This window comes from Chiloscyllium plagiosum, chromosome 40, assembly GCF_004010195.1.
Source record: "Chiloscyllium plagiosum isolate BGI_BamShark_2017 chromosome 40, ASM401019v2, whole genome shotgun sequence".
Classification (NCBI taxonomy): Eukaryota; Metazoa; Chordata; class Chondrichthyes; order Orectolobiformes; family Hemiscylliidae; genus Chiloscyllium; species Chiloscyllium plagiosum.
The window spans coordinates 25039360-25063448 of NC_057749.1; the positions used below are offsets into that span (position 1 = coordinate 25039360).

At 41.9% G+C, this 24089-nt stretch overlaps 1 protein-coding gene across 10 annotated transcripts in view; it reads left to right on the forward strand.

Moving 5' to 3' along the window:
* LOC122542628 (RNA-binding protein with multiple splicing 2) overlaps positions 1-24089 on the forward strand; it is a 107398-nt gene that overhangs the window by 13811 nt on the left and 69498 nt on the right. For all 10 annotated transcript variants that reach the window (XM_043680609.1, XM_043680615.1, XM_043680611.1 and 7 more), the window contains exon 2: positions 23216-23293. In XM_043680609.1, the coding sequence (XP_043536544.1) occupies positions 23216-23293 (78 nt within the window). The remainder of the gene's footprint in view (positions 1-23215; positions 23294-24089) is intronic.

A 24089-nucleotide genomic window follows, 5' to 3' on the forward strand; every position in this document is an offset into this window, starting at 1 on the left:
CGAGAAGCAATTCTCCTCCTCCTCCTCTCCCTCTTAATCGGGATGCTTTTTTTTAAGATCTTGAAACAGTGCCTTGTTGCTCCTGGCCCTTCCAGAGGGAAACGTTCTCTCAGCATGTGAGGTCCCTCATCAGAAACCTGAATACTTCCATAAGGTCACCCTCATCCTTACGAAATCTAATTATACGTTCCTCAGAGGGCAACCTCTTCTTCTGGCATCAGCCGAGAGGCCTTTCAGAGAAGGTTCACAATGAATAAATATACTTTGGAGACCAACGGTCAGTACAGCAGTTCGGGACTCGGGAATGCACCTTAGTCATACCAAGACTGCCTGACTTTAATACTCCCAACTCCCTGCAATAAATTCCAGTATTCTGTTTGTGTTCCTAATTAGTTGCTGTGGCTGCACTGCTAACCTCCTGTAATTCAAGTCTTGATGCCATCTAGATGCACTCTATCATTATATCTGTCGCCCCTCTCCATTTAATGAATCTGCTTTTCTCTTTGGTATTAAAAAAAAGTCAGCAATGTCTTTCATCCACACAGTACACCATTTACAAAGCTGTTTTTCTTTCCCTACTTTCTTAAACCATCTCTATCCCTTTTGCAGACTGTTTGCTCTGAACTTGCAAACTATTTTCCAACTAGACTTTTGTATCACCAGCAAATGAGTCCCCAGTAAAATTGGTTCCTTTACGTAAGGTTTAAGGGCAGATTGCAAACACTTGAGACCCCTGTGCTGTATCCACTAGTTGGCTAACTATTCCAATTTTGCTTCCCCCTTGAATCATCTTGTTTCTAACATAGAGGTCTACAGCACTGAGAAAGGCCATTCAACTTTTTGAATCGACACCAATCAAAAATGAGCACCAAGTTATATTCTAATCCCATTTCTCGCCTATAGAGAAATATATATGCCTTGGCATCTCGGGTGTATACCTAAATACTACCACAATGACTGACTGCTTCTGCCTGTGCCATCCTTACAGGCAGTGATTCCCAACACCACCTGGATTGGTGGGGTGGGGGGGCTGGGGAGAAAAATTCCTCAGTAAACCACTTCAAAGAATGGCCATAAAAGGGAAAATGGGATGATGTGTTTGACAAACCATGACGATTATTTTCCAACTCATTCGCATTAACGAAATGCAGAATTTGCTGTAATGTGGATTGACCAATTGAGGACCCGGTTTCTAAACCATGTACTTTTAAAGCACGTGTTGGATGTAACACGATTACATCGCCAATATTTTTAAGTGGTGTTTCTAAAGCGTGACTTTTCTATAATGTGGGGTTGCGCAAGAACACAACCAATCGGTTATAGAAGAACTGCCTGTACTGTACATAAATATTTCTATCAAAAACAGGAATTGTAGGATCCTTAAAGTCTTGAGTTACTCTGCTTGTTGTGTAAAGCATGAACTATTGATCTGTAGACTGTTATTCAGCCCAGCTAGTTCAGTCACTGCCAAGACTGCAAGAATCCCTAGAACATTCTGCTTCGTTTGATCGTGTTGTGATTGTGGAGGTCAAGAAAATACATCCCTGTTATCATTTTTCAAGCAGTTCTTTTAATCCACCTGTTCAGATGAGTTGAGATACAGGTTGGTGGGCTGTGGTTAGCACTGCTGCCTCAGCACCAGGGTCCCAGGTTTGATTCCAGCCTCTATCGACTCTGTCTGTGGAGTTTGCACGTTCTCCCAGTGTCTGCGTGAGTTTCCTCCGGGTGCTCCGGTTTCCTCCCACAGTCCAAAGATGTGCAGGTCAGGTGAATTGGCCATGCTAAATTGCCCGTAGTGTTAGGGTCGATGTGGATTGGTTGGGTCAAAAAGCCTGTTTCCACACTGTAGGGAATCTAATCTAATCATCTCTGGAGCAGTTGGGACTTGAACCCAGGCCTCCTGGGTCAGAGTAGGGGCAGTACTACTATGCCACAACAGCCCCTGTATTTATTCTTCTGTTCCACAGAATTATAATTCCTAGGCCTATTTAGATAGTGAATCCTATGTAATAATTTGAAGGAACTTAGTATGTATGCCAAAAGTCATGCCTTTATGGGTATGAGTTGGTTGCCCACATGCTTCACTTTGCTATGACTTCCTTACTGCAACATCTGGCACTGTTCTGGACAGACACTATTCTGTTGTGCTGTTGGTGGACCAAATGCTGACTAAAACTGAAGGGAGTTTCAAGCAGAAGTGCTTTAGTTGTTCAGCTAATTCGGTTGACTTGATCCTTTCCCAGAATAAGGAGTCTTTCATGTGAACCTGGCTAAATTTGGTCATTAAGGCGATATTTTAATCTGTACATAAAATAGTTTGTGGAGCTGAATTCAAATGGCAATTAGCTTGTGGGGGGGGGGGGAAGCATTCAACCCTGTGCCTCAAAAGCTAATTTTTCTAATCTTATCAGTCAACAGCTGTAGACATTCTTGTCATTGAGATTAAAGGAGTCTGAAGCTTCTAATGTCTGATTTTGTGCACTATATAATTGGCCTAGAAATAACATATGGTTTTCTACAGAAATGAGAGTCTAAGTTAAATCACATCTAATATGGTTATACCTGAAATGCCTGAGCCACAACCCCCCTCATTATGTGTCCTGAAGCTTATTTAAGTAGACCTCTACAATTTGTACCAAATCATGACTTTATTTGAATGGTGAATCTTTAATGTTATGAAAATCTAGGATGAGCTTTAATGCCTGCACTTAGGAATTAGGTTTTTACTGTCACCTATACTCCAGTATAGGAGTGCAATGAAAAGTGGACAAAGTCGCTGTACGTCTCTATGGCTCTGTGACTCTGGTGACCTCTTGATTACAAAACCAGAATAAAAAAAGGAGCAGCAGAAATAAACAAATTCAAAAGGAATGAGAATCATCTGGATTTTAAGTCGTCATTAATTCCATTGTTACTGATGCAGCTACTTTGGCGAAAGTGGGTACTGCAGATGCTGGAGATCAGAGTCAAGTTTAGAGTGGTGCTGGAAAAGCACAGCAGGTCAGGCAGCATCCGAGGAGCAGGAAAATCAACGTTTTGGAATGATTCCTGATGAAGGGCTTTTGTCCAAAACATAAATTTTCCTTCTCCTCTGCTGCCTGACCTGTGTGTTTCCAGCACCACTCTAATCTTGGCTCTGATGCAGCTACTTAGACCGATCATTCAAATTACTGGATGGAATGATTGATAACCTCAACATTTGGCTGCGATTCTTTTATCAGGTTATTCTTGTTACCAGCAGGTGAGGAAGGAGCATTGGCTCCCCTCGATGTAAACCCCTGTGGCAACAAATCTTTTAACACTCTGCTACAGTTCTTCAATTAAAACTAAGTTGACTTGATCAAAGGGAAGGAAGCTGTTTCAAGGTTTTGATGAGTGAAAGAAAGGAATCTTTTTATTAACCAGAGAAAAGAATAAATTGAGACTTTAAAAATGGGTAATAAGTTTACGAAGTGCTTGCGGGGTAGAGAGGAAGGGGGAAGGTGTCTAGCACAAACAGGAAAGTAAAAGCAGAAATAGTTTCAAGTCTTGGAGTCTTTGTGAGAATGAAACGTGTCTGCCACTGTTTAAGCTGTTGTCTTGCTTCCTGAATCTTGATTTGGTGGTGCCAATGTTGGACTTGGATGAACAAAGTTTTAAAAATTGCAACATCAGGTTATAGTCCAACAGGTGTATTTGGAAGCAACAGCTTTCTGAGCACCTTCAGGTGGTTGAAGGAACCACTCAAAGCTAGCGCTTCCAAATAAACCTGTTGGACTATAACCTGGTGTTGCAATTTTTTAACTTGCTAAATCTTGAGTTGTTGAATATTTGCTTTCCCAAATTGCTTTTTCGTGTGAAAGCAAAATACTGTGGCCGCTAGAAATCTAAGGAAACGTCCCCTTTTTGTAATGATTGTTCATGTGCTTCCTTCAAGAGGTGAAACGTAGAAAGAAGGTGCGAGTCTTTCAGATTTTATTCATATTTGTTAATCCCTCTTTCTCTTTTTTGCTGTCAAGCAAACTATTGAAATATGCTCAATTTCTGCATTCCTGACACCAGCTCCATTGCTTGAAGAATAGCCATTTTGGAAAGATTATCTTTCGCCCTCAAAATGCAACTTTATCGTGCAAGTGTGATTCCTAAATAGGAGATGTGTACACTTCATGATGGTGACAGTTTGTCTCATTGTCGTTGGGTGAAATGGTAACTTCAGTGCTGCCGGTTTAGGATGTTCTGAGTTCCCTGCACTAGTCTTGTTATATGGCTAGGTAAGCTCAGCTTTTTAACATTTTTTGGTCTTTTTTAAAAAAACAATCACTTGTTCCACGAGAGTCTTCAGTATTAAAATCAATTTGTGGGAGTTTTAGATAGTTCATACCATTATTGTAACAGCCTGAGTTGGTCTACTTGAGAATTTGACTTTTCTTGTAAGTGGACAGGCTGATATAGCAATTTTCCTTCTCTCTTTCTCCCTGCCACCCCCCGCCCCTCCAAGTGATTTCTTGTTGATCCAATTCTAGGTTGGTCTCCCTCTCATGCAAATAACTCTTTCCCATTTTAAGCTAGCTTCAAATAACTTTCCAGCGGGACCGGTTTGGTAATGTTCGTGATCCCCTGAGGATGTTTTGCATCAATCGCCTTTCCTGTTTGCTGTGAGTGAGCTGAAGCAAATGCATATTCTAACTGCCAACCAAGCTGAAATGGCCTGATTTCGGAACAGTAAACTGGGATTAATGACTGGACAAATGTGATCTTAGTTGGGGTAGTGCAATGGTAGTTTAAACAAACCTGTTAATTGCCTCATGTGACATTTGATACAAAATGGACCTCAGATTTGCTTGTTAAAATGTGTATATTTTAAGCATTGTGAAATATCTTAGATCCTACCAAAAGGAGGTCTTTTTTGCATTCTACCCATAAATATCCTCTTGGCTGTAAATAACTTGTGGACTTGTTGGGCTGAAGGGCCTGTTTCCATACTGTAGGGAATCTAATCTAAACTTTTTAAAATTAATTTCATTCCATTCAATATTAGAGAGGCAGTGATATGGTGGTAATGTCACTCTACTAGTAAATCCAGAGACACTGGTTCAAATTCAATGAATCTGGAAGTTTAAACACTAGACTGCTGACCGTGAAACAATTAGGTAAAAGTGAGTACTGCAGATGCTGGTTATTAGAGTGGACAGTGTGGTGCTGGAAAAGCACAGCAGGTCAGGCAGCAGAGGAGCAGGAAAATCGACGTTTCGGGCAAAAGCCCTTCAGGAAATTCTGAAGGGCTTTTTGCCGGAAATGTCCATTTTTCCTGCTCAGATGCTACCTGACCTGTGCTTTTCCAGCACTGCATTCTCTACTGATTATCATGAAACAATTGTCAACTCGTCATTAAAAACCCATTTGGTTACTGTCTCTGCTTTCCTAAAGGAGAAATCTGCAATCTTTACTTGGCCTGGCCTACATGTGACTTTAGATGCACGGTGTAGTCGACTCTTAACTGACTTCTTACAATGGACTGGCTGGTATATCATTTATCAAGCCACTACAGAGCTGTAAAGGAATGAAACCGGATCACCCAGTATTTACCTCCCTCCCTACAAGCACAATGGGTGTACCTACTCACAATAGGCTGCAGTATTTTCAGAAGGTTGCTTGTGGCCACATTAAATGATAAAATGCTGGTCTATTCAGTCATGTCTACGTGCAATAAGTTAATTAGAGTACTGTATCAAACCCTTGAGTTCAATGATCAATAATTCCTTGTAAGTACAGAACTTAAATGTTGCCACAATAAAACCTTTTCTCTTGAACTCAATAGAAACAAACCTGAAGGAAATGTTTTTGTAACATGGGAAGAAGGTGCTGATTGGCTGGGGCATCATTGGCATGATGCAGCAAGAACAGTTAACTATCAGTCTTCATTCTCATCTGGTGGGTAGCTTCTGATTGGTCAGGGTGTTGCCATGGTGCAGCAGAAATTGACAGTCTTCATAACCCTTCTGTATGAAGAAGATGCAATGTATGTACAAAGCTTTTGCCTACTCAACAGGGTTATGTGAAAATGCAGCTTCTAGCACATAGTAATATATCACAGTGGGCCTGGCTGGTGGTGTTAAATTGATTTCCAGGGTAACCATTGGCACAGTCTGGATTAATTAGCCAATGCTTTCCAATAGCAGAATCATGGCTAAAGTTGGATATATGTATTGAGGCTTGTGATACTGGGTGTTTGGCCATTCACAGCAAAACTGATTGGGCTTAATGTGTTGGTTGCTAGGATACATCAGTGAGTGACAATTTGATCAGGCTATCCATTTATCATGCAGGATAGTTTTGAAATGCCCCATTTTGTGTGTATCAAACTTACACTGAGCAGATTGCTAGGGTCCTTTTTCTCACTTGTCACAAGTAGCTGTTTATATTTTTGTGTATCCCCATGGCAACACCGATCAATCAGAATCTACTCCGTTTGGTTGACAGTTAACTGTTTTGGTGTATCACTGTGCCAGTGACGATTCAACCAATCAGCACCCTCTTTGCCGTGCAGGTTCAAATCGTGTCTGTTTGCATCCTCGTCCCTTAAACTTTTTTAGCAATGTTTTAAAACTTAGTTGTAAAACTTAACCTGTATTAAGTACTTGATTTAAAATTGAGATGCACATTCTCATGGTATTCCTCACATTGCTGAGTCGTGAAAAGTTGGTTTTAATGGTGCATGCCATTCTGTTCATGAATTTGTTTGAAGACATGGTGGTCAACTGACAAGTGAGGGCTTGAATGTTGTGATGCTTATTGAGCTGGAAGCGAAGGGGCGTGAGTAACTTTGACTAAACATCGTAATAAATTCAAATATCGTAAACTTTTAAAACCAGTTGGGAGAATGGGCCAATAAATGTTATCAGCCTTTTTAAGGGTGTGCAAGTTGGGGGCGAGAGAAATTAATGGCAAGATGTCCATTTGAAGGTTAACGATCAGGGATTAAAATTCTCTCCATGTGCGGACAGGCCAAGGTCCCTCTAGGATTTTGGTTTGTTGATAGTGCTGTTAATTTGAACACTCCTAGCTGTAGGTAAGATATTTTGGCTTGATGATGGTCTTGTTTGCAATTTGGTCCTTAATTATGAGAGATTTCAAGTTATACAAAAGGTGAAAGCACTAGATTGAGCTTTGGAGTACTGACTTAAACTATTCTTGTAACCAAAGTGAAAATTAAGATGTAGATAGGCAACTTAACATGTGGTTTGCTGAAACTAATGGATGTTCTGAAGCTTTTTTGGACAAAGACTACGCGAGACAGTAAATCAACGTTTATTTTGTAGATAACTGTTCCCTATTACTCTGAAACTAGCTCACCAGGCTCTTGAACAGGAAGATATTTCAGGCTTGAGTTGGTTTTGTCTGTACAGGCAATCCCTGGATTGCGAATAGGTTCCATATTGGGGACAGTTGCAAGTTGATTTAGATTAGATTACATTACAGCGTGGAAACAGGCCCTTCGGCCCAACAAGTCCACACCGACCCGCCGAGGCGCAACCCACCCATACCACTACATTTACCCCTTACCTAACACTACGGGCAATTTAGCATGGCCAATTCACCTGACCTGCACATCTTTGGACTGTGGGAGGAAACCGGAGCACCTGGAGGAAACCCACTCAGACACGGGGAGAATATGCAAACTCCACACAGTCAGTCGCCTAAGGCAGGAATTGAACCTGGGTCTCTGGCGCTGAGGCAGCAGTGCTAACCACGGTGCCACCGTGCCGCCGATTTGTTAGTGTATCTGGACACGTTGCTGGACAAAATAAAGGAGCTGTTCTTGAGTACAGGAATTGTCAGATCTTTAACATTAACACAAAGTATGGACAGTGTTTACAAGTAAGTGTCCAAACATCCAATTTATGAACATTGGGGGGGGCTCCTATAGTTAGGACTGACTTGCACAAACTGGAATGAAAGCACTGTTAGAAACTGAACACATCTGACTGCATCTGCCGGGGGGAGGCAATGTTCCAAACCTGATGTGACACTGTGGAACTCGAGCATTTTTTTCGTTTATTTCTGATTTTTTTCAGCATCCACCGTATTGTATTTGTATGAACTAGACCCTGGTTTGCCTGAAGGCGGCCAGCAATTTCTCTAGATGTGTATTGTCTCCATGTTGAAGCTAAGCATAGTGACCGTTCCTTTTGCTGCTGCCTTGAGGAAGGCAGCAAGACTGGAGCCTGTGCATCTGCGCTCACCTCCCCTTGTAGAGGGAAGAACCAGATGCCCTTCAGTGACATAATACTACTTCTGCCTTGAAGGTGGCTGGTTGGTTGAGTTAAATACTAGAATCTGTGCATTGCCTCCAGACAGTGGAAATAAGTAACTGTCAAAGCATCACTCTGCACCCAATGCTTGTTTTGCCCAAATTAGGGCATGATTGTAGCAATGTCACAGCCCTGGCTATGTATCTAGAGAATATTAAGTATGCATAACGTGATGTGATCCAATTGGGCATTCAAGATGTCTAGTCTAATGGAAATGTTACATAATCCATTTTTTTTTAAATAGAGAAGTAATCTCAGATTTTTAAACCTTGCTTGTGTTAAGCTTGATTGTCTCGTTTTTTTCCACCCTTAGATTTGTATCATGTTTATCAAATGAAGACGTTTATTTATTGTGTACTAAGTAGGCATATTGTTTCCACTCCCTGTAACCTTGTCATGCTTACCATCTCCTGCTCAAAGTCATTACTGATTAGAAACTGTGGTCCCTTGCTAGCCCCTCTGAATTTTGTCACCTTGTGACCCAGAGAGCTGTGCTCCTTTTCTTTCTCCTGCCTTAATCAACTTAGAGTGCAATTGATGGGAGCATGACATAACGATATGGCATTGCCCCTCCTTTGCCAACTGGAGGTGGCTGACTTGACACATGGTTTAAAAACAGCCAGGTGAACCCACATTGCAATATGGTGTGCATGCTGTCTCTCTGTGGTGGATTGTCTGCAGTCCCAGCAGTGACCACTGTCTTCCCAGTGGTGCTAGAGACCTGGCAGCTCTCTTCAGGCAGGCCATCCTGTTAGATGGGGATGATCTGCATTTGTCGCTTGCCATAACAGCCAAGGGCATTGGTGCAAGGAAGTGTAACAAAAATAAAATTTTATAGTGCAAAGTCTGAATTGGCTTTGGATGGGATAGTATAACGTTTCAATAGTCGGTGAGTTGACATGGGTAAGGAGAACTGAAGGGAAGGTCCAACGCCTGAATTTAAAGAATTGCTTAGTAGGTAGATATTTAGCATATAAAACTTGTGAAAGTGTGACCTGGAACCTTAATTACATTAATAATGTTGTCATATTTGTTTTGAACTATTTTAGTTTTGTTTTGGAGTTGGCTTGTCCAGGGGAAAACCAAAAATGAACAATTCAGCCTCCTAGAAAGTCAGACTGGTTTGAGCGTGTTTTCACTTTTGCGGACAATAGATGCACATCCTGTTCCAACCCTGGAAAAATTATCGCTAGCCAGTTGTTGACTGGCAGTACCTTAACCAATCAGAGAGGCAACCTGGTTGGCTTTAAATGTCATTGAGGTTTGGCAGTTACTGTCAGTCATCTAACTAGTAAAAGCTTTGTTCTGAACAGTGCACCAATCAGTCAACTTCCCAGCTGATTAGCACTGTCCCCTCGCATGTTGGCAATCTCCCTATGCATTGGTATTCTAGTGAATTGTCCTGATGGGCAAAGATGAAGAAATTTAAGTCTTTTTTTTTTTTCTTTTAGCAATACTATTTTTTTGCCAGATGTGTGGATGGTATAATTAGGAGATATTTCAGAAATGCCTTTTCAATAAAAGGGAAAATAATGGCACGGCTGATTTATGCCGTGCATTTTTAATGCTGCTTACCCTAATATGTCCATTCTTGATGAGAGCTTGGGGGGACAAAGGGTTAGTTTCGGGAAGGATTATGTGGAGCCCTGGATATTCCAGTTATAGCTGCCTCTGGTGAAAGGAAAGAACAAAATTGCCAAGCACTTTGGGGATATGCAAACCCATCATGAAAGGAGAAGGTTGCGTTTTAAAAAGTCAATTGTTTTTATAATTTCCAGAATTACTTGCACGAATGTTATCCACAGTCATAGAGGTGTACAGCACGAAAACAGACCCTTCGGTCCAACTCGTCCATGCTGACCAGATATCCCAACCTAATCTGGTTCCACTTGCCAGCACTTGGCCCATATTCCTCCAAACCCTTTCTATTGATGTACCCATCCAGATGCCTTTTGCAGTTGTACCAGTTTCCACCACTTCTCTGGCAGCTCATTCCATGCACTCACCACCCTCTGTGTGGAAAAAGTTGCCCCTTAGGTCTGTTTTATATCTTCCCCTCTCACCCTAAACCTATGCCCTTTAGTTCTGGACTCCTGCACCCCAGGGAAGAGACTTTGTCTATTTACTCTATCCGTGCTCTTCATGATTTTTATAAACCTTTATAACCCATAAACACTCCAGGGAAAACAGCCCCAGCCTATTCAGCCTCTCCCTGTAGCCCAAATTCTCCAACCCTGGCAACATCCTTGTAAATTTTTTCTGAATCCTTTCACATTTCACAACATCCTTCCGTGAGGAAGGAGACCAGAATTGCATGCAGTATTCCATCAGTGGCCTAACCAATGTCCTATACACTCTGCAATGTGACCTCCTAACTCCTGTACTCAATACTCTGACCAATAAAGGAAAGCTTACCAAACACTGCCTTCACTATCCTATCTACCCTCAACTCTACTTCCAAGAAGCTATGAACCCACACTCCAAGGTCTTTGTTCAGCAGCACTCCCTAGGACCTTAGCAGGATTTGTACACTTAATGGTAAGGTTTGCGTTTTCAAAATGCAGCACCTCTCATTTATCTAAATTAAACTCCTCTGCCATTCCTCAGCCCATTAGCCCATCAGATCAAGATCCTGTTGTAATCTGAGATAACCTTTGCTGTACACTACACCTCCAATTTTGGTGTCATTTGCAAACTTAATAACTATACCTCTTATGCTCATGTCTAAATGACATGTAGTGGACCCTGCACCAATCCTTGTGACAGTCCACTGGTCACAGGCCTCCAATCTGAAAAACGACCCTCCTCCACCCTCTGTCTTCTCCTTTGAGCCAGTTCTGTATCCAGATGGCTAGTTCTCCTTGTATTCCATGAATTCTAATCTTGCTAACCAGTCTCCCATGCAGAACCTTCTCAAATGCCTTGCTGAAGTCCAGATATATCACATCTACTGCTCTGCCCTCATTGATCCTCTTTGTTACTACGTCAAAAAAATAAAGTTTGTGAGACATGACTTCCCATGCACAGAGCCATGTTGACTATCACTAATCAGTCCTTGCCTTTCCGAACAATGGAAATTTTAATTTGTGCATTAGACACTCTAGGTCTGGTGAATTTGTTTGCTAGACTGTGTTCTCTGAAGTTTAATCTGAGCTGATATATTGGTCTACGTACCTGGGCACAGTGCAAAGTTTTGCATATAGTACAGGCAGCTCACGTCTCACAAAGATCATAGGGTGATTGCATTCCTCGCTCTGTTCAATGTTACAGCTATAGAGAAGGTGTACAAAGAGTTCAGCATTAAGTTTAAAATTGAAGTCCATTCAGAAGTCTAACAACAGGGAGAAAGCTGGTCTTGAATCTGTTGGTATGTTGGTTTTAAGCTTTTGTGTATTCTGCATATCTAAGATACATTTGGAGATCTTCCAGATCTCTGATCTGCAATATATAATTAGATTAGAATTAGGCCATTCAGCTCATGCAGTCAGTCTCTTCTGCCATTTCATGACTTACCTGATTGTACCCTAACTCCAATTTCTATTCTAGCAGCTGTACCCTCGCTCCCCTTGATCAAAAATCATCTATCTTCAATCTTGAATATGTTCAATGATTTTAACTTTTTTTTTGAAGCTGTTTCCTAAGAGTAAAGATTCTCTGAGCTAAATTTCCAAGAGGGGGGGGGAAAAGGCCTGTTTTATATATCGATATGGTCATAGGTTCTGCAGCAAGGGAAACATCTCTTCGGCATCAACTATTGAGTTCACTCAGGATCTTGTGCTTTAGGAAGGACCCCTTCTATTCCGCATTGGTCCAAACCCTTTGACCTTTCCTCCATCAGACAATCTCATGACTCTCAATCAGCTTAATGAACCTTCTGTGCTCCCAAGGCAATTCTATCCTATTAGGAGACCACATCTAACACTGTATTCTACCTAGAGTCCAAATGTGTGCCTGTACAGTTGTAACAAGACTTCCCTGCACTACACCATTCCCTTTTTTCTAATGAGCACCAACATTTCATTTTGTTTTCTAATTACTTGCTGTGCTCGAATGTCAAATTTGTGATTTGATATGAAAGGACACCCTCTACCTCCGCATTCTGCAGTCTGTTTTTAAATCCTACTTTTCTATTCCATTGCAATGGACAAATTCTTTCATCCATTCATTGGAAATAATTAAGGCCCTGCTCTCAACAGTTACAAATTTTAATGCCTTCACCATTACACATGACATTTTTAAAATGCACTCCCAGGATGAGAGCATTGCTGGCTAGTTTAACATATATTGCCCATCCCTAATTGCCCAGAGGGCAGTTAAGAGTTAGCCACATTGCTGTGGGTCTGGAGTTGTATGTCAGCCAGACCAGGTAAGGATAGCGGTTTCCTTCCCTCAAGGCCATTAGTGAACCAAATGGGTTTTTCCCACAATTGACAATGGATTCATCGTCATCATTGGACTCTTAATTCCAGATACTTATCAAAATCAAGTTCCTACCATCTGCTATGGTGAGATTTGAACGAAGGGTCCCTGAAGCATTGCCTAGTTCTCTGGATTAAAGATCCAGTGATAATACCATCGGGCCGTTGCTTCCCTTTTAGGCTGTTTCCAGCTTCAATGCCAAGAACTGATGAAGTCAAACCTTGTAAGTGAAAGGTTGCAGCCCTGTCAGCCTTGATGCATTCCATTGACCAAAAGACCCCTCCACCTTCCTGATTACTAATCTAGCCTACTCCCAGAAGTATCGGCACTTCAGTGAAATAAACAGCCTTTCTTCATTCCTTAGTTATTTTCATCTGGAATCACTGATAGAGTAGCTGTTTCAGAGTGCAGTTGAATTAGAGCCTGGAGGCCTGCCTTTCTTTCCTAGATGATCGAGAATAGAATTCTGAAATACTTGCTCGACCTCTTAAAGATGAAAAGTCTATGACCTTCAGCATACGTTTTTTGGGGCACATCTCTGTTCAGTGTGCTGAAATGAGCTAAAAGTCTCTGATATACTGACCCAGAGAGGGACTCATGAGGGACCCCTGTCAACCCAATATTGGTCTCGGGGGCCATGATGCATGTGAGTTTGAACAGCTTCACTTGTGTGGTAAGCCTGTGCTGCAACACACATTTAGGCCATGTGTTGGTATGTTCACTCAATTGGGTTAATTTCCTATTTAGCCCCTGATGCTGAATCCAAGTATTGGCATTGCAATCTTCCTTTGCACTTGTGTGAGTGAACATCTCTCTATAATTCTGGATTAGTGGTGCTGGAAGAGTACAGCAGTTCAGGCAGCATCCAAGGAGCTTCTATATAGTTGCTCTACAATGTGTTCTTGCTGCTTGCTTATGCAAGTGATACGTCCAGTCTTTGCTTGAGTAGATCTGAGGTGAAGTTTCCATGGAATTTGTGCTCTGAGTCCAGGACTGCCCAGCAGATTCAGGGTGCAATTTGTAACGCTGTAGTTAATTGCTCGCCATTAATCTGCTCACAATCAACTTGGATCATCATCTTTGTAGCATTTGAACTGGCTATAAAACTGCAAATGTGTCAAGTAAAGGTTTTGCACTCTGTCTCTAAATTAAAGAAACACTTTTTTTTTCTTCAGCAAATTTACTTCAGCATTGCAAAAGGAATTAATGTGACCTGTGTATGATTAGATTCCCTACAGTGTGGAAACAGTCCCTTCGGCCCAACAAGTCTACACCGACCCTCTGAAGAGTAACCCACCCAGACTCATTTCCCTCTGACTAATGCACCTAACACTACGGGCAATTTAGCATGGCCAATTCACCTAACCTGCACATCTTTGGACTGTGGGAGAAACAGGAGCACCCGGAGGAAACCCACGCAGACACGGGGAGAATGTGCAAACTCCACACAGGCTGGGATCGAACCTGGGACCCTGGTGCTGAGAGGCAGCCGTGCTAACCACTGAGCCACCGTGCCATCCATATGCTTGCCTTCTGGATTTTTTTAACACCGACTGTAAGGGCCTACACCTCAACATTAATGTACGCTAACTCGAGACGTGGTGGAGGCTAGTACAACTACAGCATTTTATAAAGCATCTGGATAGGTATATGAATAGGAAGGGTTTAGAAGGATATGGAACTAGATTAATTTAGGATATCTGATCAGCACGGAGCACTTGGACCGAAGGGTCTTGTTTCTGTGCTCCTCGGATGCTGCCTGAACTGCTGTGCTTTTCCAGCACCACTAACCCAGAAGCTGCATGACTGATGTGAATCTTCCCAGTTGAAGAAAAACGTCTTTTAATCAGTTTAAGTTAAGTTTTTGATCATGTATTAAGCTTGACTTAGCTGGAATATTAGTGAACTTTGTTAGAAATACCACATACCAAAATGGGTAGATAATCAGAATGTTGACTTAGAATTGGCGAAGAATGTTTTGCATTGTAATAAACCTGCCCTGGATATGTGCATGTTGGCTTGGAGGGCATTTGCGATACATTGATCCACACCGTGGTTTAGATATCAGTTTTTTTAAAAAATCAAATTAATGTCCATCTTCCAGCAGTGGTGGGTCATGCTGCTTTTGCTTATGTCCTCTATGTTGAATGACTTGTACTATTATGGATGCAAATTTCCACTTAACTGTAGTCTCTACAATGAAATTGACTGAGAAATATTAACGTATAGAATATCTCCTGTCCTACTGCTTTGCCATTATTGTTAATTCCCTTCAGTGCTGTTCTAATTTTGATCCAGATTGACGCCAGCTACAATTCACTTGAAGCCGCTTTTGTGTTCTTTATCTTGGACTTTGGTTACAAGCTTCTTTTATAAGAGAACAGGCTGGCCCTGCCTCTGATTTTACTCTTGTACCGTCTGCATCAGTAACTGTACATTGGTTAACACAGATGTGGGCAACATCATCCTAGCAGCTGCAATTCTGAAGTTTTTGTTTTGGTCCTCCTTTTGCTTCCAGTCCTCCATAGATTATTGGCCACTATTTGAAATATTTCTCTAGAAGTCACTTGTTTTTTGTATTCCTTTTTGCTTTTTGTTCTGTTCTTGAACGTTTTTGAGCCGAGGTTAGTTTTACTCCCTTTCTACAGTACTTGTTTTTCCGTTGACTAGGTTTCTTTGCCCTTCCCCCTTCAAGGGCAACAGGATCATCTTGCTGCTCATGACCCTTCACATACTACAACAGTTTTCCAAGCTGCCTCTGTCGTTCCCCCAGTTTTTACACTGCCTGTAATCCCTTCTATTCTCTTCCTCAGTTTGTGGTTTCCGCCTTCACTTGCTTGTGCCACCTCTAGTTCTCTTTGCAATCATCTCTGCCCTCAGTGCAGTGGTTCTGCTGTAGTGCAGTAGTTCTGTTCTCGTGCAATCCTGTTATGAGAAAGTAGTGTAACAGTAGCAACATGTTATCTAACTGGGCCAGAGTTGCATTATGACCAATACATACTATAAAAATTTGCATTGTAGAAACTGTCCCTGATTGACTATAACACGATTGACAAATGTGTATTATGGATAGCCTGTTCATGTCAGTGCCTCACTTGGGAAGCCTTTTCAGGTCTTCACTTCTGGGTGCACCACATTCTCACTGTTTCTCTCTAGATTATAATGTTGTCTCTGCAGGTTTTTTAAAAAAAAAGTGCTGGCTTTTCACATTGCCAGTCAGATTGATGTGATGAACTCTGGGCTCTTGGTCACTTGCCTCTCCAAAAGCAGGTCCATTCTGGAAAATGTTGGATTCTGTCCTCCACTCCTTGCACCTGAAATTGTAGAGAGGACGGGGTGGTAAATTGTCAGTGTCCATTTTCTTACCTTCCTGGTCAAGGCTACCCTAACCCAGCATATATCTGCTGAATACTTTTTTTTTTAAAGCATCTAGTATAATTTTGATCGGAAATATTTCTCCTCCTTCCCCTTCCCACACCATTTTGAAGGGAAAGACTACAAATGAGCTGCAGTTTATAACCTTTGTCTTCAGTTAATTAAAGCTTGGCTTGGTGGGTTTACTTTGTTTTAAATGCAATTCTATAGTCCTAGTGCACTGCCTCAGTCTGGTATAATAGTTATACAGCACAGAAACAGACTCTTTAGTCCAACCAGTCCTTGCTGACCATAATCCTAAACTAGAGTCACCTGCCTGTGCATGGCCTGTTTCCCCCTCCACACTTCCTATTGTACTTCTCCAAATGTCTCTTAAATGTTGTAACAGACCCAGGAAAAGAACAAACTGTTTTTGGGGAGTGAAAGCAGTTTATACTGCATTTCTATGGGGTCTGATTCCGATCATGTTCACAATACTCTGTATATGCGTCACCATGAAGTGAATGTGGCAGTGTGTTCAGTAGCTTTTGTCTGCTTTGACAATCTGCACACCAGCTAGGTGATTGTATTCTTTGGGAAAGATTAGGGGAAGGATGACTTAATGGCATTATCTCTGGACTGTTAATCTAGAGACTCAGGTAATACCCTATGAACCTGGGTTTGAATCCTGCCATGGCAGCTGGTGGAATTTTAATCAATAAAAATCTGGAACAAAGAATCTGTGCATGAATCGATCGTCAGGAAAACCCTATTTGGTTCACTTTTTTTTTAGGGAAGCAAATTTGCCTTTCTTTCTTGATCTGGCCTACATGTGACTCCAGACCCACAACAATGTGGTTGACTCTTAATTGCCAACTGGGTAATTAGAAGGGTAATAAATACTGGCCTAGACAGCGATTTCCCCTCATCGCTGAATGAACTGAAAAAAGCCCGTGTTTGAGATTTTGAGACGAATGTTTGTTTCCAAGTTGGAACTATTTGTTCACTGTTGTTAATGTCATTGTTCAGACACCCAAACAATGCAGAATATTATCCTGGTCAGGATACAGAGTGAACAGTACCAGATTTTTGTTGTAATCAACCTGTTCTGGAGCAGATGGAATGTGAATAAAGGTCTCCTGCCTCAGACGCACTACTGTACCATCATTAAACACTTTTTAACTGCCATGTACCTGTATACTCAAGCAATAGCCTAATTTTTTTTGACTACTTTTTAAAGTTAAGTTTATGGGGTCCAGTATTACATGGATGTTATGTTTGAGGGGCTGAAATTCATACCTGTTAAAATGCATACCATATCATTAACAGAAGTCTAATTAATCTCTAAACAAATAGAGGAAAAATGAGCGGCGGTAATTCTGAAGGCACTGAGCAGACCACAACAGCCAGCAGACTGGAAGACCGGGAGCAGAGTGGAACAACTCCAGACTGGGAATCTGGAGCAGGATGTGACAACTGGCACACTGACTCATAAACTTTGATCTGTTATCTGTGAAGGACTAGGGTCAACTTTTACGGGATATATGGAAAATTCCAGGTTATTTGGCTAAATACAGGGGGTTGACTTTACATCAGATCAACTATTACTCACGTGGAGATGGTATTTTTAAATGGCTAATAGAAAAGGGATTATTCAAATCAATTTTTGGCAAATGTTCGTTTTATTTACAACAATGCAATACACTCTGATAACCTTCAATACACTCTCTCTCTGCAATTAATTTGCAATCTGGTTTAGGAGTAATTATCTATAATTGGAAGGTGGTGATTGAGTGAAGCTTTTTGAGCTCCCTGGTAACAGCTCTGAGCATTTGACTTCCCAGTTGATGAGACTATATTTTTAGCTGAGCTGTTTAGACTTGCACACCGGTGGCTGGCAGGCTTAATCTAGCTGTCCTGTGGGCATCAGGTGGCATAACGCAGGTCTGTTCAGAGGGTGTAACATTGCGTGAACAAACCAGTTAGGTTTCCATCTTGATGGGCCTATGTTAGTTTATTTTTAATAAACAACTGATTTTGGGTGCCATGACTTCCTGCTGCCTGTCCAGTCTGTGTAGTTTACATATTCTCCCCATGTTTGTGTGGATTTGCACCAATGCTCCAGTTTCCTCCTACAGTCCAGAGATGTGCAGGTAAAGTAAATTGGCCATGGGAAATTGCCCAAATTGTAAAGTACCATACTCTCCTGTATATTGTTGGAGTTTCTCTGTATTAGCGTGATGCATGTTGGTGCCAAGCTTGGGTTTGGCTCCGTTGAGTGACATTTCTTACTGGAGTAGTATGGTTTTTAAGCCACCAACTTTGGAGCTTTCACTGAAAAGCTGAAGAGAAATTGATTTCTGAGAAACATAGCAAGTGTCCAATGAAAATTGTTAGAGGGATGAAGTTTAAAAACAGAATGATGCTGCAGGTGTACAGGGTGCTGGTGAGGTCACACCTGGAGTACTGTCCAGTTTTTTTTTGTTCTCCTTTTTACTTGAGAAAGCACCTACTGGCCCTGGAGGGGATACAGATGAGGTTCACTAGGTTGCTTCCAGAGTTCAGAGGGTTGGCTTATGAGTAGACAGGTTGGAATTTGAACGAAAGATGTATCCTATCTAATCCCTTCATGATTTTATATCTTTGTATAAGATAGAAGCAGGGAGGTTGTTCCCATTGGTGGGTGAAACTAGAACAAGGGGGCAAAGCCTCAAAATAAGGGGGAACAGATTTAGGATTGAGTTGAGGAGAAACTTCACCAAAAAGGTTGAATCTGTGGAATTCCCCCACCCAGTGAAGCAGTTGAGGCTACCTCATTGTTTTTAAGACTTTTTTTTTTTGAACAGTAAAAGAATTAAGGGTAATGGTGAGAAGGTGGGCTGAAGTGGCTGAATGGCCTACTCCTGCTCTTATGTTCTTTTGAAATGTCCGATGAATGCAACAATTCAAAATGCAGCAGGGGGCAGCGTGGTGGCTTAGTGGTTAGCACTGCTGCCTCGAGTACCAACGACCTGTGTTCGATTCCAGCCTTGGGTGGCTGTCTGTGTGGAGTTTGCGCATTCTCCTTGTGTCTGCATGGGGTTGCTCTGATTTCCTCCCACAGTCCAAAGAGTCAGGTGAGGTGAATTGACCATGGAAAATTGCCCATAATGTTCATGGATGCATAGGTTAGATGTATTTGTCAGGGTAAATATAAGACAATAGGATAGGGAAATGGGTCTGAGTGGGTTGCTCTTTCTCCCGATGAGGTCTCCTCTACATTGGGGAGACTGGACACCTTCTCGCAGAGCGCTTTAGGAAACATCTCTGGGACATCCACACCAACCACCAACCAATCCCACTGCCCCGTGGCTGAACATTTCAACTCCCCCTCCCTCTCTGCTGAGTACATGCAGGTCTTGGGCCTCCTTCGCTGCTCCCTCACCACCTGACGTCTGGAGGAAGAACTCCTCATCTTCTGCCTTGGAACGCTTTGACCCCAAGGCATCAATGTGGACTTCACCAGTTTCCTCAATTCCCCTCTTCTCCTCTTTCTCTTCTTGTCTCTCCGCCCTGGAGGCTGCCTGTCTCCATTCCTGACGAAGGGCTGTCGATTTTTTTTTTTTTCCTGCTTGTCAGATGCTGCCTGACCTGCTGTGCTTTTCCAGCACCACTCTAATCTAGACTGATTTCCAGCATCTGCAGTCCTCACTGTTGCCCTGTTGAGCCGGTGGGCCTGGTTCCACACTAGAGATTCTATGATCTATCTGTTGAAGCTTGCCTTTATTCTGGAATTTTTAGTCACCAATCATCAACTAGGATTGTATGTTTTAACCTCTAAAAACTGCTAACTTTGTTTTTATAAAATGAAATTGTCAGTGTGTTCGTAATATACTGCACAAACCAACGTTTTTGACTGTTATAAAGTTGACCATCGACACACCACTGTTCATTTATAATGACTCTGAAAAATGAATTGCTTTGTTTTTTCACTTAGCAAGAGATGATTAATCTCCAATCCCTAATGAAAAGACTTGTTGGGTGTCAGTCAAGTCTCAGGAAAAATATTTTTACTGACACAATCCAGTGCTCCCATAATAACGTGCTCTTTCATAAACGTTGAACTTTTTTTTTATTTCAAAAAAAACTTGGAAGTGCTCTATAAAATTGTCAATTTGAACTGCAAGTTCCATTGTTATTGGATCTTAAGGATTCATTCCGTTCTCCTTGAACTATAAACTTGAGTTGTCACAAAATCCAGGGATCCACTGATTTCCCTCCCCCATCTCTTGGTTTCCCTGTATATCCTGGGCTTGCTTGGGAACTCTCCCATCAGCATCTAGTTAGGTGAATCTTCCAGCGTGCCTCTAACACATTTCACGGCCATCCTGTATCGTGACTGCAAATCAAAAACATCTCTGGCTTCTGATATTCTCTCCGTTCCTCATCCTGGCAGATTTTCTTGCCTTTCGTCTATTACAGCTGAGATATGATAAAGCTAACACTTCCGGTGTCCCCTTCCATCGCAGTGGCAATGTAACTTGCGTTGTATGGCATGAAATGCAAATTATTTCTTCAGCTCAAAGGACAATATCAAAGTGCATGTGTATGGATATGTTCTGAGGAAGGCTTGGTGGACCCGCAACATTAACTCTTGATTTCTCTCCACAGATGCTGTCAGATCTGCTGTGCTTTTCCAGCAATGTTGTTTTTGCTTCTGATTTTTTCCATCTGGATATTTCAAACCTTAATTTCCAACTGTCTTTTTCTTCGATCTGGAATAGAGTAATTTGTAGCAGTTTGGTTAACTCGCTGGCGTGTGGCGGCGAATATTGACCATTTGTTCAGTTTCTATGCCAGCTATAGTAGGTGATGGAGTGCTTTCTTGCCTCGTACATTATGTGCCACTCAAACTGTCTTGTGGAAGTAAAGGCCCATAACCCCCCTCTGCGTATGGCTGGTAATCATTTCCATCACCTCAACTCCCTTTTTCTCTCTCTGTAGCACATTCCTGCCCAAGGACTCAGTTTTGACCTTTGTCGACAAACATCCCATCTCTGTTGTACATCATGGAAACAAGACCGTTCAGTCTAACTTGTCCATGCCGACCAGATCCTACATTTAATCTGGTCCCATTTGCCAGCACTTGACCCATATCCCTCTAAACTCTCCCTATTTATGTGCCCATCCAGATGCCTTTTAAATGTTGTAATTGCACCAACCTTCACTTCCTCTGGCAGCTCATTCCATACAGGCACCACCCTCTGTGGAAAAAGTTACTCTGGTCTCTTTTTTTTTTAAATCTTTCCCCTCTCCTTAAACCTTTGCCCTCTAGTTTTGGGTGTCCCTTCACGATTTTAAGCCTCTAAGGTCACCCCTCAACCTCTGACACTCCAGGGAAAACAGCCCCAGCCTGTTCAGCCTCTACCTACAGCTCAGAACCTGCCAACCCTGGCAACGTCCTTGTAAAGCTTTTCTGCACCGTGTTTAATCAGATCTTTCCTGTCACAGGGATGTCAGAATTTAACTCCCAAGATATTTGTAAAGGCCTTTCAAATCTTTCTTGTAGGAGATCTACCCCTTTTTATTTTCCCTTCTGCAGTTCTAGGTCAGTCTGAAACTCTTCAAACCCCACTTTCTTCCACAAATCCTATGTTTAAAGTCAATCTCCTGAATCCAAACTGTGCTTTTACAAGAACACGTTGTGTCATTGTGATATGGCAGTGTAACCTGGTGCTTTTCTGCAGTCTCAATTGAACACTGGCTTCTGATATTAGGCCTGTTTCTTTCGATGTTGAAATTCCGGCCTCAATTGCTTGTGCTTTCTTTATTGGCCTGTAAAGGTCAGTTGGACTAGTTTTTTTAATAGTAAAAGTCTGAAAGAGTTTTATGATTTGACTGTCCAAATGATTGTGTTTTTAGGGAAAAAATGGAAAATCCATCCAACTAAACAGATGGGCAAGTAATTCGAATTTCTATTCGATGCAAAACGTGACACTTTTTTAGTGCACATTCAATCCAGCCTTATCTTGGAAGGTTTTAAGTTTGCATCTGGGAAAATAAGGCTGCCTTTGCGATGACTCTTTTAAAGCAGGAAGAGGATGCAATTTGTACCAGTTTTGGAAATTGGTGGAAACGTTTGGGAATGGTGTTAAATATTTTGTTTGGAAATACTGTGAATGTGTAATACTGGGCGTTTAAATGAGTACAAAGTTCATTTCACCTCGGAGGTGAGTGGGTGGGAGCAGCCTCAATCCAAACCACATTCTAAGCTGGTCATGTGCAACCAGTGACCATGTGGCCTCAACATCCGATATGGGACTTGTGCACTTCCAGCTGCTGCTTTATGCTATAGCTCCACTCTGTTTAACTGTTGTTCACTTTCCTCAGCGAGTTGAGCTATTAATCAGAACCTAAATTGCTAAACCAGAGGTGAAATCTAATAACCACACTTGGATACAAGACGGGTAGGGGAGGTTTGTGCTCCTTGATTTAACTCTTCCCATTCGAACTGCGACTGGTCAGGGTTTTCTGTGCTTGCGTTTTATACAATGGTGTTGACTTGATCCAGTTGGCACTGGGTTCATTAAGGCAAAAGTGAGGGCTGCAGATGCCAGAAACCAGAGTTGAGTGGTGCTGGAAAAGCACAGCAGGTCAGGCAGCATCCAAGGAGCAGGAAAATCGACGTTTTGGGCAAAAGCCCTTCAAGCTGGGTTCAATAAGCTAGTTGTGCCCTTTGTGCATTTTGAGCATGATAAATTTCAGGGTAATCAGAGAGGCCCTTTACTAGCTTATTTGGTCTTGTCCCTTGAACCCCTCTTTCTAACCAGATTCTAACATCCAATGTCAAGCTGTGCATAAAGAATAAATCTTCTTTTTTGGTTAGAAGTCATAGCAATCAGAATTTGATTGCATGTGTAAATTTGAATATAGGCTTGCTTGCTGTGCAGATAAACCTGTGCTGCTTCTGAGGAAGGGTCAGTGGAGCTGAAACAACATTTAACTAAGTTCTCTCCACAGATGCTGCTGGACTGGCTGAGCTTTTCCAGCAACTTGTTTGATTTTCAGCATCTGCAGTTCTCTTTTTAAATCGTTGTACTTCACCTTGGGTGATGGCTGTAACAAGGAAGGCAGTAACATAGTTTTACTCATCTTTTTTTTTCTTTCTTTAGGTCCGTACACTTTTTGTCAGTGGCCTTCCTATGGATATTAAACCACGTGAGCTTTACCTTCTCTTTCGACCATTCAAGGTAAGAACTTACAATTATAATTATAATTGCAAGTTGCTTTCTAACTTGGGATATCCAAGATCCGTCCTCTAACTCTGAATTTGAGCAGACTGTTTCTGTGACTTGAGATTAGTGGTGTTTTAGCAGTTAGTAAGAAGTTATGAGCAATTTTGTCTATGGTTGCACTTTGCGCGCATAACTAATCTTATACTCTCGCTATGAGAAAAGGTGGCACGTGTATATTGCCGTTTTCAAATGCCCTTCTGCATTTTTTAAACTGCATTTTTTTGTGTGGGTGGCACGGTGGCTCAGTGGTTAGCACTGCTGCCTCAGCATCAGGGTCCCAGGTTCGATTCTAGCCTTGGGCGACTGTCTGTCTTTGTGGAGTTTGCACGTTTTCCCTGTGTCTGTGTGGGTTTCCTCCGGGTGCTCTGGTTTCCTCCCACAATCCAAAGATGTGCAGGTTAGGTGAATTGGCCGTGCTCAATTGCCCGTAGTGAGAGGTACATTGGTCAGAGGGAGATGGATCTGGGTGGGTTGGTCTTCGGAGGGTCGGTGTGGACTTGATGGACCGAAGGGCCTGTTTCCATGCTATGTGGAATCTAATCTAATCTAAACTCTAATGTGATTGCATATCATGTGCAATGGATAAACCAATACAGAACAGACATAGTTACACACGTGGAAGACCAGAAAGAATACGTATACACAAATACAAACTATCTATAATTACTTTCGAAGTCTTGCCAATAGCCTAGACTACTTGATGTCTCATTTATTTCCTACACTTCTGCATGACTCCTGGGCAGTTCGCAGT